This window comes from Chelmon rostratus, chromosome 16 (genome assembly GCF_017976325.1).
Source record: "Chelmon rostratus isolate fCheRos1 chromosome 16, fCheRos1.pri, whole genome shotgun sequence".
In the NCBI taxonomy this organism is placed as follows: domain Eukaryota; kingdom Metazoa; phylum Chordata; class Actinopteri; order Chaetodontiformes; family Chaetodontidae; genus Chelmon; species Chelmon rostratus.
Genome location: NC_055673.1, coordinates 6648855 through 6668593, shown reverse-complemented (window position 1 = coordinate 6668593; position 19739 = coordinate 6648855). Strand labels below are relative to the sequence as shown.

The following is a 19739-nucleotide window of genomic DNA, read 5'->3' as shown; positions in this document are numbered from 1 at the left end:
CATGTTGCCAAGCAAACTGAGAAGAAACACTAGACCTTACAGTGAAAGACAATAAGGGAGTGTGTGGGGCATCCTCATCTATGATGGATGGAAACTGGTAAACAGCATAGTATTAATTTAAATATTGAATTCATTAATTTAGAAATCCTCTTGTGCAACTGAGCTTCATCTCCATCTTCAGGTGAGAGCTATATGGTGCTGCTGAGAGCTCCAGGGGAGAATCCAGTAAGGAGACTTTGAGTTGGGATTTCTTCTGTTAAACATCTATTATAAGGTCAAAAGTGAAACTTTCTAAGGTCAAAATGTCTTCACGAGCGTTCAACACATCTCTGAATGATGAGGTGCACAAAGAGTCAATAATTTTTTTCATGGTTATAAACAGTTGATGAATGCTTTATAATGCATTCATAAAAAAAATGCAAAATTACGCACTGTAAGAGTTGTTTGTGTGTATTAACAGTTCAATCCTTTATCACATGCGTAGACTTAATAAACACTAAAAAATGAATAATGCTTACAACTACATGTATTACGTTTAGAAATGCTGAAGCGGTGCTGCACAAAATATCAGCTCTCTTATATATAAATAATGCACAATGTCCCCAAATGACTTTCATTGTCATATCATGTGAGATTAAAATGAGTGCATTACACTCTCATCATTCAGCACTACCAGAGCTCCCACTATTATTATGGGGATTTTCCATTTAGAGAGATAATAAAGTGGTTTACACGGGCAGCTGCAAGCCAAAAGTCTACCATGTATTTAAAATATTCAATTACATCCAAAAAACACACGAGTCCACCTTCTCTCTGCTTGAACTCCCCACAAGGTGAAGGAGAGACAGAGGGAGTGGAAAGACAGCCGGAGGCCGAAAGGGGCGGCGTTTGGAGGACTGGTTTTTGGTTTTACGCACCAGTCATAGATGCTTCAGTCAGTGGAAACCCGTCCGTGTGGAGCTCGCAGGAGTCCACGAGGAGGATTTAATCATTTGTCATTTTATACAGAAGAGAGCAGCGCCGGCGGACTGCTCAGACCCTGCGGACGGACGCAGTCACCAGTGAGCATCTCCAGAGCCCGCTGATGCGCAAAGAGAGGTGCGTCTCCATTTTTACGATTTAAGCGGCTGGAGTTTCAGCTTTGTAATGCGAACAAGTACAAGATAATCATAGTCAATAATAAGTCATTTTTAATAATTATTAGTGTGTTGCATAATCTCCTGAAGCGTTCATGTCTGCAGTATTGAGGCGTGCACGGATCCTCACCTGTCTCCACCTGCTGCAAAACGGCGCGTTATTGAAGCGTCAAATGCATTTTGGAAACCTTTTTCCCGGTTTTACGGAATGGAGATGCTTTAAAATGAACAGCACCGCTCTCTCATGAGAGTTCCTTTACAAATTATAACTGCTGGGCCTTAATGATTGATTAATGGTTAATAAATAAGTTACAAAAGCTTTATAGATAAGTCAAATGCCATTCATGAGATATCTAGAAACGTGTTGCACAGACTCTGAACTAAGCCCCATGAATTAATGAGTCAATAACAGAATATAGGATCTGAGCGTCAGAACATTTAATTTATTAAGGTTAATGTTGCCAACAGTCATTAGCAAATTCAAACGGCTGCGTGCAGGACTTTTCCCAACCTGGCAACCCAGTGTTTGCACCTATAAAAGACTTACAATTGAAAAAGTTTTAGTAAGTGATTTATTAAAAATAAGGACAATCAATAAATTATTAGCCCATTATAAAGGACGTCTTGGTGGTAACAAATAAACAAACTGTTAAAAGAATAATCAATCATGCATGAGCTGCATAGTCCCCCCCCCAAAAAAAAACACACACACACACACATCCAGGATGGACCAGAAAGGATGTTCTTTCTTTAGAGTGAGGAAATTGTGGATGTTATTGGGGGTTGGGGGCCTGAACGGGGTCCAAAGTGGGTAACTGATACTGCAAATAAGTGCTGCGGCCCCATTTTTCAAGTAGGATTTATGAGAAAAAGAACAAGGGGGCCTTTGAGGAAACAATCCCCTGCTTTAATGTTTCAATCCCTTGAATTGGGCGGAACACAAAATAAGGCTTCATGAAAGCTTAATATGTTGTGCAATCGTGTCTTTTTATTAAATGTATGCGGAGGCACGTTAACAAGCCTTCCAGTCTCGTTGAGTTAGAGTGATGTCATGTCTCCTTCAGATTACAAATTTTCTTCTGGAGACTCAGCAACCCCCCCCCCCCCACACACACACACACCACCACCACCACCACCACCCCCGTCGGCAGCGCTCATAGTTTCCATCACCGCACACCATCCCCACACCACCATCATGTTCCAATCCATTTGGGTGAAATTAATACACTCATTGAAACAATCCTGCTCCAGTTTGAACAAACGTGTGTGTACGAAGGGAGGGGGGCTGCATTATTTTTTGTTTCGCACAGAAAGGAATTCCTGACTTTTGTCTTTTTTTAGACAGAGGGCGGAAGAAAAATGCTGTTTTTGTTTGCTCTTTTTCTTCTTCTTCAGAGTTGGAACCGCACGATTTTGCCACGTTTTGACCATAGTCACATTCCTCTGAAATTCTTGCGCTGGGCGAAGGTTGGGTCTGTGTACAATCATTGGAGACGAGCCAGAGACAAATAGAAACCGTTAAAGGAAGATGCTTTTGGATTGTCAAGGGACTGACGAACATAAAAAAAGGCTCATCATGACTCATCATCACTGTCTTTTCCATTTCCCATTTCTGTGGTGTAGCCTGGGAAGAGTTTGACATTTTGGGAAATGTGCTGATTTGCCTTCTTGCTGAGAGTTGGATGAGAGGATTGACACCCCTTTTCCAAATATACTGTGACCAGATGTACCGGTGTCTCGGTTTGTCCAGGATCATCCCGGTTTGTCCGGGATCGTCCTGGTTTTGAGATGGGTTCTGTAAATCACTAAAATGTCCCGGTTTTAGCCATTTTTTTTTTAACCAACCTGTACTGGTTTCATGATGATTAAAACAATAATTATGAACTTATACTAATTTTCAGCACTTACATGGACGTTTAATCATGTTCTGTCCCTCTCATTAGTGTCTAACCCAACATATAAAACCAGAAACAATACGCCATGGACGTGTTTGGATTCAACACTGATTTGTCTGTATGTGTATCAATCAGTCTGTCATGGATAAGCTTGTAGCATATGACTCATAGGCTAGCAGCATAGCCTATGAGTCATAGGTTTGCAGCTAAGCGAAACAGCATGCTAACAGTCTTTTGTAAAGCGCTTTGAGGAGGCTTACTCCTTCCTTTGTGAAGCACCCGGCCATGAAAATGCTGCTTTTATGGTGTTCATAGTGTTGAAAGGTGAGCTTGGTTGGCGTGCACTCTAACCAAACATGAAGCTGGGAGCAGTAGCCATTAAGCTAGCTAGCATAAACTGAAAAAAAGGGGGAACGGCTAGCCTGACTCTGTCCAAACGAAGCCACACTAAAGCAAACTACTTATGTCCTGTTTGCTGTTTTACTGGGGTCCATATGACTGTTTTTTTTGGCCAGGAATGTTTTCATGAAGCATTAAGTGTGATGCTGGAGCCAGCATAGGCAATTAGATTAGCATAATAGCACCAAATGCAAGAAGATATGTTCAGCCAGAGTCCAAAAACACGCCTAAAGCTTACTCATGATGATGTTCTATCTTGTATTTTTAAGGTGCACACAAATAGAAATGTAAAAACAACAATTTGTGGTGTTACATTTGATTTCTTGGCAAACAGCAACCATGAACAATGACTTCGAAGTCTCCTCCAACTAAAACCAAAACTGTCATTTTCAGATTTATGTTTTTGTACAGATTAAGATAGCAAGATATGTTAATCAGTGAGTTTTTGTTTATTTTTTGTAGGCAGATTGTGTTATCTTTGGACAGCCTTTTAAAAAATATTTTACTGTACAGATTTGAAAGTGGTAGCAATCTTCACATCTAACTCTAGACATGAAAGCGAGTCGTCCCCAAATGTCTAATAACTCCTTTCATTCCACATCTAGAACAGAGTTTCCACGTCAGTTAAGCGGTTTGTCCTTTTTTTTTTTTTGAGCCCAACCTGATAACTTATCAAACGATTCAGTCTGAAACCAACCAGCCTTTCTGAAGCTCTCCAACACAAAGTTCAGAATCAAAGTCAAATAAATCCATCAGCAAACACGGACCAGAGACGGCAGGTCCAGCGGCCTCTCAGAAAACAAACACGTGTTACCATTAACACCCAGGTCTCGAACTGTCCCGTGCCAGCTGGCAGCTGATGGGCCAATATATTTACTTGTGTATTTGTTTTGGATGATAGTGGTCGGTATTTAAGACCACTCAGGCTGTTTGTTTGCATCGGTCAGTGTTCGCATGCAAGTGCAATCCAAGAGCAACAACGATGTTGCCAAAAGCAACTTTGCTAAAGATACTTCACTTTAAGAGACTTCATGACCACATTTGATTCTAATCCTTTTAATCTTCCTTTCTACTTAACTTTGGATGCTTTGCCATGAAATTCTGTACGTGCATTCATGATCCCCAGAGAAGGAATCCTAATCATCTTAGACTTCCCTTCTGGCACCAAAAACATCTAAATCTTCATTTGTTCTTTAAACTAATGATTTGGCGCTAATTAGCAAAATATAGCATGCTATCATGCTTAACTAAGATTGTAAACACTATACAAACACTGTAAACACAAAACAGTTCCGGCTAAACATCAGCATGTTAGCATTGTCATGGCGAGTCTGTTAGCATGCTGACGTAGACTGACATAGGTTCAGCTATGAGCTTGAGGTCAATGGTTCCCAAAATGTTCATGCTCAGAGACCCAATCATGTTTACTTTTGACTGCTTGTCACAGGTCTGTAATTACTGAATTATTTTCTTGGGAGTTTCCTGGAAAGAATGATGTCATTTAGTTTGAATTAAAGAAAGATGTGGAGACAGTGTTCAGTTGGTACACTTTATACAATTACTTGAAATCTCCAATTATCAATTATTGTAAATGTGTGCCTCCTGCACACATTGCATAATTAATGAAATGCTCATTAATTATTCTTTTACTGAGTTTAGATGATGTTTTTCTGTCAAGGAAATTCTTATTTTCCCCTTAATTGGCTCAATGTGCTCAAATTACACATCTCATTCCATGGAAAGTATGTAAAAAGACAGCAGAGAAAAGTTCAAAAGTGTAGTTTTTATCTTCCTGCCTCGGTAAACATCTCATGACCCCCCATCGGCGTGTGAAGTCTTGGCATGGTGGTGATTTGTTTACTTGTTGTCTGACTGAGATCTGTTTGTCAGTTTAGTCGACAGTTGCCGAGGTGAAACTGCAGCTGCAGTTCAGATCGTTTCACTGGATAAACAAACAGGCGGCTGGAGACTCATAAAACAAAGCCAGACACGTACTCAGTGCGTAAAGGTGCTTCATTCCCTCATGTTAAAGGCTTAGTGTTACAGGTTATGTGTCATTAATATCCAATGATAACGATCGTGTTCTGGTTTTAGTGAACTTCATCGTGAATGAACAAAGAGAAGATGATGTTATGTGAACCTTAGAGCCTGACAATTCTTGTAATTTTCACATTCAAATAACCTGAATAACTTCACAGACATGCCAACTCAGAATCTCACAATAGCATCAGTGTTTAAAAAAAACAACAAGCAATTCATCTTGATAAGATCTTTAATCAGTCACGACAAAATGTGTGTTTATTTTGATTTGGGTGTTCAGCTGAAATAGACCATGTGATCTAGAAAGCCAGCTGTGTGTTCTACTTTTAAAAGCACTCGTTACTCCCTGCTCTGGGCTTGACAATATGTCAGTTTATTTGGCAGTAATACCTAAAGACACTGATCATGTTGTGATTTTATGATTTCACTTAAACAAACTGCAGCTATTTTTCACGTTCAAGTCGCTGAAGTGACGCTACAGACCCGCCAGCTCACTATCTCAGAATATCGCCATTGTTTAAAACAGCAAGAAGTAATTCACCCCGACGAGATCTTTAATCAGCGACAACAAAATGTACAATGCGTGTTCGTTTTGATTTGTGTGCGTGCAGCTGAAATTGGTCTTGTGATCTGCAGGAAGCCACACCACATTGAGCGTCTTTGTACTGGGGATGAAAGGCAGCGCAGTCATCTGACAGCCATGAGAGACCCGTCTTGTTTTTCTTTTCTTTTTTTTTCTGTAACAGTTTATAGCTGCAGCCATGCGGGTGTCGCTTTTCCTTCAATGCTGCAGGGCTCCTCTGTATTGTGCCGCTGTCAATATTCTCATTCACCTTCTCAAATCCAGGTTATGCAACCCAGGAGTCACACAATATGAGGCCTGTTCTGAGCTTCAGAGGCCGTTAAAGTACCCTAATCCATTTCATGGGAATAAACAGTAAAGTGGGGTGGTAATTAAAAACCAACTTTGTTATACGCTTTCCTGTTTTATGTGAATGCACACACAGTTTGGGTTATTTAGTGAGTGTTGCAGCAAGAGAGAAAGCAGTGATTGTAAATTAAAGCTTTAGGAACATGAGCCTGTAGCCGCACCAGCAGCCTCGTAAAGCGTTTAGACCGCCATAACGAGCAACGTCAAAAATCACTAAGTGCTACATCCGAGTCAGAGATGATGAGAATTTCTGACAGTGACGATCATCTTCCACTTCAGAAATGTCAACAAACTACTAGCAACATAGCTGCAAAGCCACTATAGCTGGCAGTTACGTCTAAATAAAAACAATATTACCACCAATACAATCAGTTCAGCTAGACACGTCTTTTCTATCTGATTTTCACTCGTTTTTCGAACCACTTCAGCTGCTTAACGCTGCAAAAGTAGCTCATTTGAGCTATCTAAATGATGTGACTACAGGGTTAGCATCTAGGAATAATGTGTGAATGCTCCCAAATAAGAATAATGCAGCTTTGGACCCAGTGGTGCTTTGAGCTAATCGCTAACTTCAGCATGCTAACATGCTCACAAAGACGACATGAACAGGCAAATGTCTGGCAGGTAAAATGCTTACCATGTGTTCACCGTTAGCGTGCTAGCATGCTAACATTCGCTAAATAGCTGAGTTTTGCAATTATTTAGTATTGACCTGATGGTGGCGCGAGATAAAACAGTTCATCCTGAGGGGAACGCTCATTTCATGGCAGTTCATCCAACAGTTGCACTGGCATTTCAGAGCCGCGTTGCTAGCTAGGCTAAAAACTCAGTTTGTTAGCCACTTTTAACTGTCCAAACCTTCTCAGTTCTTCAGTCGGTGTTACAGTAAAGAAAGAGAAAGCAGTGATTATGAGTTCAGGCTTTAGACAGAATATGCAAGCAGTCTGTTTTATGATGCATGAATTGATATTTTGTGGCTGTGACAGATTTAACACTTACCTACATATTTGTTCCACTAAATTTTATTACGTGTGACGGCGGTTTTCATCATGGAATAATCTGGTTTGTAAACCTCAGACACAAGTCTAAATTCCTGCACTGGGAAAATAAACACTAACACCCAGCAGCAGCTCCCGCAGCTCGCAGGGCTCCTGGCTCTGGTCGTAAGAAGCTGTCAGGTTGTTGAGGAGTAAAACAGCAGCGAGCCATGAAGGGACATGAGACGCGATGGCTGGTCCTGGGAGACAGTTGCCATTTGGCCGCTACTACAAAGCTCCCGGAGCCAAGTGACTCCGGTAAATCTCTCACCGGGACGCGCAGTGTATCGGTGAAGAATTCAACATGTCCACTCATCAAGCTGAATTGTGGGCTCGAATAGCTTCAGCAGCCGTGCTACTCGAGAGAGAGAGCACTTAGACAGGATGGATGACTGTTTGGTTAAATGTCTCGCGGTAAGGAGGAGAACAGGGGTGACAAGTATCCCTGGGCGCGGTCCAAGAGGACACCTGTAGAGTAATGTGAACGCCTCTTAAACAAGGCGCTGACTGCATGTGAGCCAGCGTTTCAGGCTATTAATGTCAGACAGTCTGGATGGCGTGGGGATGAACAGCTGCTCAACAGATTTTGATCTGCAGTCAGTTGTGACCTTAAAACGAGACGTATGGAAGCAAATAATGGCTACTAAGACTTGAATGAGCCACTGAAGACCTCATATTGAAATTTAATCACTACTAAGTGTGTAATGTTGAAATTTTTGGGGTTTCCAAAATGAGGTCGAACATTCAAATATCAAGTATTTAAGCAGGGACGTATTATGTACAGATTATTAAGAACTTTGAGGAAAATTGTGATTTGTGATACTGGACCATATCAATAAAAGCAAACTTTACTTAAGTATTAAAAAGCTATTAAGCTAAATTCATATTGGGAAATATGGCTATTTGCTTTCTTACTGAGGGTTAAATGAGAAGATGGTCAGAAGAGGCGATTATCTTAGCTTAGCATAAAGACTGGAAAACAGGGTAAACAGCTAGCCTGCGCTCTGACCACCTTTAAAGGTCACTGATTCACACACTTTTATCTAGTTTGCTTAAACCGTACATGACCGGACAATTTGTTTTGTTTTTTAAGAGAGTGTGAGAAGTCATAACTCCCTTTAAAACCACAAATTATCATTTTAAAATTTAGGTTTTTATATGGATTAAACATAGGAGACATGTTAAGAAGTAAAATTTAGACATTTTTTAGCCAAGCTACAAGTTTCTCCTGCTTTCAGTCTTTATGCTAAGCTAAGCTAATTGCCTCCTTGCTCTGCTCCATATTTGACGCTCCATTTATAACTCAACTGTTTCTACAATATGAGTCTTACCATCGTTTCCTATTGTGTAGCTGACCTTAAAGTTATAATGGATTGTCCTATAGGAACCATAAAATATTGTTTTCAACAATGATGGATTTTAATTAAACGCTGTTGTGTTTTCGCACCAGTCCTGCAAGAATTCCCTGTCGGGTCAATTTGACGACAGACAACAGCTGGAGACCACAGAATGTGTTTGCAGATGTTGTGGCTCAGGAAGAGAAACATAAAGCTCAAAACCTGGAAGACTATGTCCGGAAGGAAAACCATTGTTCTATCACTGCCTTCATCGTAGACATGGATGGACGAGAATAGAAACCTGAACCTCTTTAGACATTTTTGGAGGGAAGCTGGTCTGATTTCCTCATCCAGACAGCAGTCCGACAGAAAACAGACATAGGATGTGATGTTTTGTCTCAGTTTGGTTTTCCACCTTGTTTTGTTGACCTAGTTTGACGGCCTTGAAGGGGAAGCAGCGCCGTTATCTGCAGGGAGGGATGTGCGGCACGAGGGATGTCCTCGGTGTTAACATGACATCGGGAGAAAAAGTCTCTGCATGAGCTGTGGGGGGACAGGGAGTTTCTGCTTCTGGCATCGGCTTCGGGACTTGATTGAAAGCAGACCGTGTTTATCTTTTTTATGTTTATCTGAAATTGCTGCATCATTGGCTATTAGAAACACAGTGTGTGATAGCAGTCACGCATTAAGAATGTAAACTGCACTTTCGAGATGATTCCTTAACGGACCAGATGCAAATACTTGGAGGTTGCAGAGCGTGAAGCGCAGCACCTATAAACGTTCATCTTTGAGGAGCAGGAAGCCTTCATTTAATTCAACCCACTCCATAGCAACCTCAAAAACAAGTGGCCGTCATCGGCTTTTGCACCGAGCTCTGGGTCCTCTCATCGTTTCTACCGAGTTGGTGACGTCTTCCACCGCTGAGGAGACGAGGACTCGGCTCATTCCTCGATCTGTCAGGGGTATTTCAAAGCCATGCTGTTTCTCAGCTGCACTTTGTTGAACCCACCTCCTCTTTTCTGACATCGTAGAAACATGTCAAAGCCACTCTGTGCCCAAAATAGGCAGGAAAATTATAAACAATGACTGTTTCCAAGTGAAATACTTCAGTGTCTGTTTTTGTAAATGTTCCAGATGTCATGATCCTGAGCATGAACATGTGCCCAAACTCTGCAGGCTTACCCGCAATCTTCATCCACACTGTATATATCTTTCTGAGCTACCACAGGAGGGTATTTCAACCTCCCACACCTCATTTCCTCGCTCATTTCCCTTTGCTGCTGCAGACCATGGGGTCGCATACCCTGCTCGTGCCTCACTGTTCAGTAGTAATGACAGGATGATGTTATTGTCCACGTGCCCAGCTTTATTTCCACCTGTCCTTCTTCTGCTCAGTTACTCATTTATTTAGGATGAGTCTCTTGAGATGCATCATGTTTTTAAGAGAGTCCCAGTCTCACATAGCCAGACATTTTAGTGTCAGTGCTGGAGAAACTGATCATCACTATTCTTGTCATAGGGGAAAACCGTCTGGCTTGTTTGGATTTCTTTAAACCAATCACAAACATCTAAACCCAGGATTCAGCGAGAGCGCTGTAAAATAGTGTCAGGGAGCAAGTTGTCTTGTTGGAATTGGCGAAATATCTGCAAAAGAACCAAACATGCCTGTCTTATTGCACGATCCAAATCTTTGTCAAAACTTGTCATTTTCAACGTGTTGGTTGGTTGCTCTGAGGTTATTCTTGTTGTTTCACATAGCGACTGGGACTTTGAAATTATGGCAGAACGGAGGGGGAATGCAGGACTATACCAACAACGTATTTCCTGTGAGTCATTACATTTTACCAGCTACTGTCAGTCAAAAGTTGTCCAGAAGTTAAATTTGGGACAAACATTGTTGACATTTTAGAAGTCGAAGTTAAAACAACAACAGCAACAACAGTTTTCTCAACAGCAGTACAATGACTATATTTCAGTAACTACACACTGAGATCACTGCTTGAGCTATATAAACAAACAAATACAGCCCAATTTTCTTTCTCCAAATTATCATAAAACCACGCTGACAGAGCATTGTCATTTTGAACCCTGTTGTTGTCTCATTCTAATGTCTTGCTTGCCGACGTGTGGCTTTCAGCTGCATTCCTGATGGTCCAAAAACATTCAGACAAAAGCATCTCCTCTGATTCACATTTATCCTAAGACTCAATGTTGGGTCATTGATGAGCCAGAAATTCAATATTTATCTTCATGGTCAATATGATGACAGATGACAAAGACATGCATGGAGTTAAACTTTAGTTAAACTTGGAGAGCGACCCCATTTCCCCAGTGGGATTGTGTTTAGTGTCATGCAGCCAGGAGAGACATTAAAAGCTCCATAATGAGGCAACTGAGATTTAAAAGATTAAAAGATATTTATGAGAAACTCCGGTCTGGTTAAAACTTGGACGAAGTTGAGCTTTTGGAGGAAATACTGCTGAATTTAAAAAGTGTCCTGGGGGGGATGTTGCATTTGTTTGTAGTTTAAAGTAAGTTTTTGTGAAGACAAACCAGTCGCCCTCCGAAACAAAAGGGTCCAGGCTTGTTTTAGTGCTGTGTGCAAAGTGATGTGGGTAAACAAGCAACGGTGACTTTGTAAGAAGCCCGAGTAGTTTTCTGAGTCAGATATAATCATCCTTATAAAACATTCACAGCTGTTATAGAGTACAGTGCATTGTCAAGATAACAATAAATTTGCAGCAATAAAACATGTTGTGGTTTTTTTGTCGCTGATAACAAGAAAAAGTTCTGATTTGAGAGAACGTCTTGGACAAAAGGAATAAACTAGATAAACGAGTGGTATTGCCCTTTAACCTCAAGCCAAAGAGATGAAAAAGCCCTGGAGACAGCCTTTGAAATAGAGAACACTGTTTCAGTTCAGCTCACAACAATTAATATTGTTTAGTTGTTCTTTCTCAATGCCAAACCGCCACAGGGGGTTTCGTATAAGAATGAGGGGGTGGGAGAGCAGGAGCTTTCACTTATTAGTGAGTAATGATGAAACAGGAGAAGCGGTTACGTCTTTACTGGACTGATTTACAATAAGTCAGCCATAACTCTTGAGTTAAAGTGCTCACTCAGCCCTTTCTTTGCATGCAGGAAACGATTTCTGGATATGGAAGATTTTGAGTAATATTTAACCATTAACGGCACTCTGATGCCTTTCGGTAAACCACCTCTATTTCTTGCATGTTGAAGGTTAATCGAAACAGGTTTGTAAATGGTTCTGTTCAGCAATTCCATCACTTTTTTGCCAACAACCTCCTCGTCCTCTGAGACTCTGGTCATCTCTTCTCTCCAGAGACCATTCTTCCAACTTAAATCTGCCTTCAGCATCACCCTCACTGCCCAATTCATCAGCAACAACAACACCACCACTCCTGTCTCATGGCGTCCCCCAGGGCTCAGTGCTCGGTCCTCTCCTGTTCACTCTCTACATGCCCTCTCTCACTTCATCTGTCATCATGGTGTCGTCGATGATGTCCAGCTTTATATTTCCACTAAATCCATCGTCACTGCGACTCATCGCTGAAATTAAACCACAGAGGCAAGCCTGCTTTCTCAAACTGTGATCAATACGATATGATCATCACTGGTCCCAAATCCCTCAAAACCACTTACATCTTCTGCCCGGCCATGGAGAACTCTGCTCTCTACTTCCCCAAACATCCATAACCTTTCGACAGCAGCCTCCACATGAATTCAATTACCAAAACAGCCTTTTTCCACTTCAAACACAGAGCTTGTTTGTGCCTGTCCCACTCTGTCTCTGCTGCTAAAACCTCAACCCATGCTTTCGTCAAATACAGACTTGAATACGGCAATAGCATTCGTCATGGTACATCATCAGACGTCTTAAATGAACTCTAGTCCAAACCTCTGCTGCTCGCCTGCTCACTCACTCCTGTACCCACATCCCCTCTGTCCTACAGACCCTGTTCTGTCCCACAATGGATTCAATTCAAGGTTGTTTGTCTTAATTCGCTTGACCAGGCTCCCTCCTACCAGACAGACCTCCTCCTCCACCACATTCCCTCTTACAGCCACTCTCTAGGAATAAGCACTGAACCTGGGCTGCTTAGCTGCCGTCTCCCTGTGGAGCTGTATTCCCAAACACATCTATGACAATCTGTGATCAAGAAGTTACTCCAAACTCACCTTTTTACAATTGTTTTGTTTAATTTTCTGCACCAACTCGTTAAATAGCACTTCAAGCTGCAATTCTTGCATGAAAGGTACTATACAAATAAAGTTTAGTATTCTTCTTGTTATTATTGTTATTATTACCCTGTGCTTTTAGCATTTTTAGTTATCTCAGATCTTTCTAATTGTGTACAGCATCTTTGCACTTTCTTGAAAAGCGATACATTGCCTTTCAGATGAGAAAATGCTTTTTTCTCCCATTTTTTGTCTCTCCTGTTGGTCTTTATTTTCCAGCTGTATATCCAAAAACTGTCTGCCTCTCTTCATCCTGCTCTCTCTCTGTCTTACTAATCTCACTCCTCCTCCTTCCTGCTCTGTCTTCTTGCTGATAGTGAATGCTAAACTGCGCCTGTGAATTCTCTGTTTGGCAGGAAGTCAGCCAGAGAACGACATCATGAGTGACCGGTTCAACTGCAAAAACTGCAACGAGTCCCTGTGTGGACGCAAATACATCCAGGTGGAGGACAGCCCTCACTGCATCCCCTGCTACGACCGCCTGTATGCCAACACCTGCCAGGAATGTAAAGAAATCATCGGTCATAATGCCAAGGTGAGCACAACTTGCACAGTGCTGGAAGTCGCAAAGTATGTTTACTCAACTACTTTACTTAACTTGTATATTTTCATTTTATGCTTCTACTTTCCTTTCAGGGATTTAAAACAGGGAAAAGCATCAAATCCTCGGCTGAAACTAGCAAACAGATGGCATTTCATTGAAAAATGTTGATTAATCAGTGATCAAAATAGCTGCCAATTATTATTCTGTTGATAGGGTCATCGTTTCAGCTCTATCGTAGATATGATGTATTACGTTGCACCAGAGCATATAAAATACAAAGAGTTAAAATGAACTCCACCTCAACCAGTTCTGACATTAAAATCCTGTTTACATGTCAATACATCACTAATAATAATCAAAGATCAAACAAGAGGAGTGTATGTATTAAGAGGAGCCATCTGCCTCCATAACGAGTAGTTTTACTTTTGATACTATAAGTACATTTAGATAATATTACTTGGGTACTTGTATTCAAATAAAACTATCAATGCAGGGATTTTGCTCCTAATAGAATATTTCTGCATTGTAATATTGCTGCTTTTACTCAAGCAAATGATGTCTGACTGCATAATGATCAATTTCTCATTCTTTCTGCTTTTACAAACCAGCTGGTGTTCCTGGAAAACATAACTCTACTGGAACACCAAATTGCTTGTAATCCACTTTAAGTTTCCTAAAAGCCGTAGGTAGTGAAAATTGAAAACACTGTCCTGAAGGAAACACCCACAGACGCCATGAGGCCATCAGCATCCCGTGAATTATGGGCTCCCTGTGAGGGACCGGCTGTAAATTACGATCCTGCTTGCTTTGGCCGTCCCTCCTCCACACAAGACATAACAACATTCATCCTCCATCCCTCGATGTCCCTCTGCTTTAGTTGTTTCTTTTACTGTGAAACCCCACGCCTCAAAAATAAGTTTTTCTCCCACCGTTCAATGGGGCCATTTATCACAGAGCTCGCTTGAACTGCAGATGAACTGGAACACAAGCAGCTGTTAGAAGAAAAATCACAGAGTGGGTTATTCTGATTTTTAAGACGAAGAAAAGGGAATGCACAAAACTGCTCTCTCCTGTTTGGAGGACAGCAGGGTGTCGTTCGAAGTAGGAAACTTTGGGTTTAGTCTCACATGTCGGCAAACTTCGAAAACTCTTGTATGTCCTTGTGCATCCTGTGGAGGACGGTGACCTCTGACCTCCAAGCAGATGTGGGGGACAATAGAGAGGAACTAGCTCTTTAAAGATGGATTATGGACGATTGTTTATTTATCAAAATTCTATTTACATCAATAACTGATAAATCAAACACTCTAACATCTGGTATCTGTAGCTGTTGCAGGCTAATCAACCCATCCAATCATTTCATTTGGCCTGACTGAAATGACTGGATGGTCTAGCTGCCTGTCTACCTACGTACCTGCCTACCTGTGCCCAGGTAGACACTCATTGCACTTGACGGCAGTCTTCCACAAGGTTATGCAGACGTATTGCTGAAGCTAAAGCGAGCTAGTTGCACAATGATGGCAGAGAAAGAAGATTTACCAATGCTAACATGCTAATTTGCCAGCTGTGAGTAACAATAGCCATGTTCGACATGAGACATGAGGTAGGTGACTGCGCTCCTGTTTATACCTCCTCAGCCGATCATCTAGAACTTTTGAGTTTCCCTTCTAACACCTGACCGGTTCTGCAATCTCTTAATGTTTGTCGTTGCCTCTCCTCTTCCTCCAGGAGCTCTTCTATGAGAGCAGACATTACCACGCTCACTGTTTCCGCTGTTTCCGCTGCGACCGCTCTCTGGCGGACGAGTCCTTCACCAGCCAGGGCGACGCGCTGGTGTGCAGCGACTGCTACTGCAATGAGTTTTCCTCCAAGTGCGCGGCCTGCGACAAGACAGTCATGCCAGGTAGTGACAATAAAGACTGGCTGTGTCACTTTTCCCCCCAAACACCGAGTTCACAAACGTCCTTGGGGACAGGCTCTTGAGTAATCTCTCAGATAGTCAGGGAGTTCACACCCTGTCTATGCAGGGATAAAGAGGCTAATGAGTTTTTGTTATCTGGGGTGTGACAGCTTAGATGTGACAGAATGATTGCTTCCTTGCTCTGCTGAAAATATCTCCCAGCAGGGTTTTCAGCTCTGGGCGCTGTGACGACACAAATGCAGCAGTGGTGTCGGATGACTGACAATTACCCGGGCCTGTGGGTAGTGTGGGATATTATAACTCACCAGTTCTCTTCTGAACTGAGCAGTCATTTTCTTCAGTTTCTGCTCGGCCTGGAATGCCTTTAAAAGCTGCTGCCCTCTCCCCCGTTTTCTCAAAAGTGCAGCCAAGTTCAAGTTCAAGACACCGTCATGCCTTTGGGCCTCCATTCAAGCCCCAAAAGTCATAAAACAAGGCCAGTGATTAAAGGATCTGACGTCCAATTTCATAAGCATATCTGGCTCCTGGCTTTTGTAAAGCTCTGAAGTGAAGCATGTGTTTATGTGTATGGGAGTTGGACAAACAGCCACTTATGAAATGGTTAAAACTGTAAATTAAATAAAAAAGCAGTATTATGATGCTGTGCAGCTTTGTATCCCAGCTAGAGCATTGCCTTATTACAGCTTTGCACATTGTTTTGATGGAAGATAAGCTGATGTAATTGTACGTTGCTGGAGGGCTGTGTAAGAACTGGTTTAGCCGTCACACTGAATCATCACTTTTGGTCTTCTCGGTATTCGCATGAGCGCTATCGGATTTCATTCCAGCTTATAGTTACAGCGCAGAAGGGCAGAGATCAAAGGGAGTGACACACGGCTTTGCAAATGTCAGGGAAGATATCAACAAACAATCACGAACGTCTCCGTGTCCGTCCTCATCTGCTCCCTCTCTTCTGCTCTTTTTGCCTGACAGGATCGAGGATGTTGGAGTACGGCGGCTCCGCGTGGCACGAGGACTGTTTTGTGTGTCACGGCTGTGACAAGCCAATCGGCGCCGAGGCCTTCATCCCAGACAAAAACAACTACTACTGTGTGCCGTGCTACGAGGGCAGGGTGGCTCCTCAGTGCAGTCACTGCAAAAAGGTGAACCAGGCTTCTGATGCAGCACAATGGGCGATGTTGACCATTAACAGACACTTCTTAAAAATGAACATATGGCTGCAACTAACAGTTATTCTCTAAATTTTATCCAACCACCAGTCCAACACAATGTAATCGCATCATAGTCGCAATTCAGCTAGCAATGTTTCTAAATGACAAGAATAAAGGAGGATAAAGCAACACAGAAATTAGACTTCATAAATTAAACTTCTGAGCTCTTTTGCAATATTTTGGATGTTTCCGAGCGTCACTTAACAGTTATTTTAACTGGTCACGTTTCACTGATGTAGTCTGTTTGTGTGCTGCAGGCTCTGACTAAAGGAGGGGTGACCTACAAGGACGAGGTGTGGCACAAAGAGTGTTTCCTCTGCACGGGCTGCAAAGCTCCTCTGGCTGGCCAGCCCTTCACCTCGCAGGGAGAAAGTCCGTACTGTGTCAAGTGTTTCAGCAGCCTGTACGCCAAAAAGTGTGCCGGCTGCAAAACGGCCATCACAGGTGAGTGATGTGTACGGGACCACAGAGGACATTCACCAGTCTGTTGGTTAACACAACGGGCTGTGGCAAAGAACCATGGTTCAGTTCAGTTCTGTTGTTTATCATCTTGTGTTTTCTCCCAATGATTCCTGTCTGTCTACCATCAGTGAAATGCCAAAACAATTATCTCCAACAAACAGGTGTGGGCAGTCAGGTGACTCAGGTTTTAAATCTAGCCTCTGATCCTCCCTGTGTGGTTTGCATGTTTGTATGTAGCCTCTTCTTGTGTTGTGTGGTTTCTCCCTAAATTACTTCATAGTATAAAAGCCTTGACATGCTGTGTTTCGCCTGTTGAATGCAGCACTAAAAAATGTTTGGTACAACAAACAAGCCTTGATTTCATCAAAATAATACCTGCATTTGTTTTCCACATGGGGGCAGTAGAAACAACTTCTGAAAATACCACAATTATTATTCAAGGATGGTTTAATCAAAGGGCAACAGGACTTGGTTGTAGAACATTGCATCTCTCATACAAAAGGCTTCTTCAATGCTGATTAGGGGAGTCCTGCTGTTACACAGCCAGGAGCGCTAATGACCCAAGTAGTTTCAATGCCCTTGATAATGACCCCAAAACACCTGGGACCCCTCAACAGTGACTTAGAACTGAAGAAGCTCCTGGGATGAGAGGTTTAGAAGTTTATACATCCAAGGTCCATTTCCCTGGATTTGACCCTCCTTGGATCCACAGATTGATAACACTCCAACAAAAATGGTCTGGTAACCTCGACTAAGGTCCACACAATGCACTGCAAGAAAGATATTTAGTCCAAAACAAGATAATAATCCACAAAAAGATCCTCATTTCGAATTAGCAAGCGATGTACTCGTCCCTGTTACAACTTCCAGAAATGTATGCAGAAGGGCTCTAACTTGTCTGCAGTTACTCTCTGGAGACTCAGGTTTCAGATGACACCTCACTTGACCAATCATGATCAGGCAAATGCAGCCTAGGATTTAACTGAACTTGGACCAGAATAAGGATTCATGCTGTTGTCCCATTGTGTTTTCCAGCCAATAAGTCCCAGATATAGTCATCTGCAAGCATCTATCTGCAATAAAATTCAGACAAAAAAAAAAAAAAATCCTTCTACTTCAGTGTGTTCAAGCTTGTATTACTTAATACCAGCAGCATTGCAGTGATTCTGACTGCTGGGGATAAAAGTTCAGAGTGATACCTTTCAAAAGAGACCAAAACCATGCATGTTCTCCAGATGGCTCAAGAACAGCTATCAGTTTACTTTGGGCATGCCTTGGACGGGCGTTTTAGGCTCATTTTTACTGGAATGATAGCTGTCATTTGATACATCGTTATTGTGAATATATCAGTTAGAGCAACTTTAAAGACACTTGATGTAGGTTCCAACCTGGTGACACTAATGCAAGCATCCTGAAAGCAAACCACAGACTGAACCCGTTTTCAGCAGATCTGCAAAAACAAAACCTTACAGCTGAGGAATCATTTAAAAGATGATATAATCCCAAAAAAGAATCTGGCTTTAAATGAATACAGAGTAATACGACTAAGACAGTGCAGCAACGTAAGAACAACCAGGGCCATTCTCCTCTTTAACTCATCTCCTTGTACTATTGGCAAAGAAAAATTAAATGAGAACTTGATTTAGATGCTTTTGACCACAACTATGAACTAGAACACCAGCAGGTTGACGGAGCTGGCAGTGCTTTGTTATGGTTGCTGCCAGCTGCTGATGTTATCCTGAATTCATTTATGTCATTTCCGTAAATTTATAAGGCAGTTATTAAACCCTGCCCCCCCGGTAAAACATTCCTTCATTAGTTGCTCATGTGTTGTGTTTGTGTCTCACAGGGTTCGGAGATGGGAAGTATGTGTCCTTCGAGGACCGGCAGTGGCACCAGCCGTGCTTTAAGTGTTCGCGATGCTCCGTGTCGCTGGTGGGCTCCGGCTTCTTCCCTGACCGCGACCAGATTCTGTGTACAGACTGCAACAGCGACGACTGACCGCCGCGAACTACACCTGCACAGCAGATATGAGACACTGCTGAGCCCAGCAGAAAAACTTCTGAACCTCAGCCTTGCACATGAACACTGCAATAATACTAATTCACTCGCAGTGTAAAGCTGATACAAAGCTCAGTATTTACACCTCAAAACTCTAGTCCGCTTTTAGCTCATTGAAATGTCTGTATAAAGTCTGCAGAAGTGTCCTGTGATGGTGTACGACTATGTTTTTCTGTATTTTATATGTTTTGCACATCAAAGACTAAAATGAATATACTAAAGATACATGTAAACCTTTAAATTAAGCTGTTTGTTTATTCGTACAGGTGCTAATGCACCATTTTATAACACTTTTCTTTCATGACTGCTAGATAGAACCAAAATTGAATGTTCACCTATGATTAACAAACAAATTTCTGCTATTTTTTTTTTTAGAACAATACCACATCTGCTTCTTCCACTGCTTGCTGTATGTAAACTTATTTTTTGAAAGTGAACTGTTGGAAAAACACACTTTTTGTTTTCTTCTCTTTACTGGCATACATTTAATAAAATGTCATAAAAC

The 19739-nt window shown here is 41.9% G+C and overlaps 1 protein-coding gene across 1 annotated transcript; it reads left to right on the top strand.

Annotated features, from left to right (window-relative positions):
• Positions 1-945: 945 nt before the first annotated feature.
• Positions 946-19733, top strand: fhl3b (four and a half LIM domains 3b). The gene is made up of 6 exons (XM_041954894.1): positions 946-1098; positions 13392-13570; positions 15308-15482; positions 16473-16642; positions 16969-17155; positions 19023-19733. Exons 2-6 carry the CDS (start codon positions 13415-13417, stop codon positions 19172-19174), a joined length of 840 nt encoding a protein of 279 aa, XP_041810828.1. The 5' UTR covers positions 946-1098; positions 13392-13414; the 3' UTR covers positions 19175-19733.
• Positions 19734-19739: the final 6 nt, after the last annotated feature.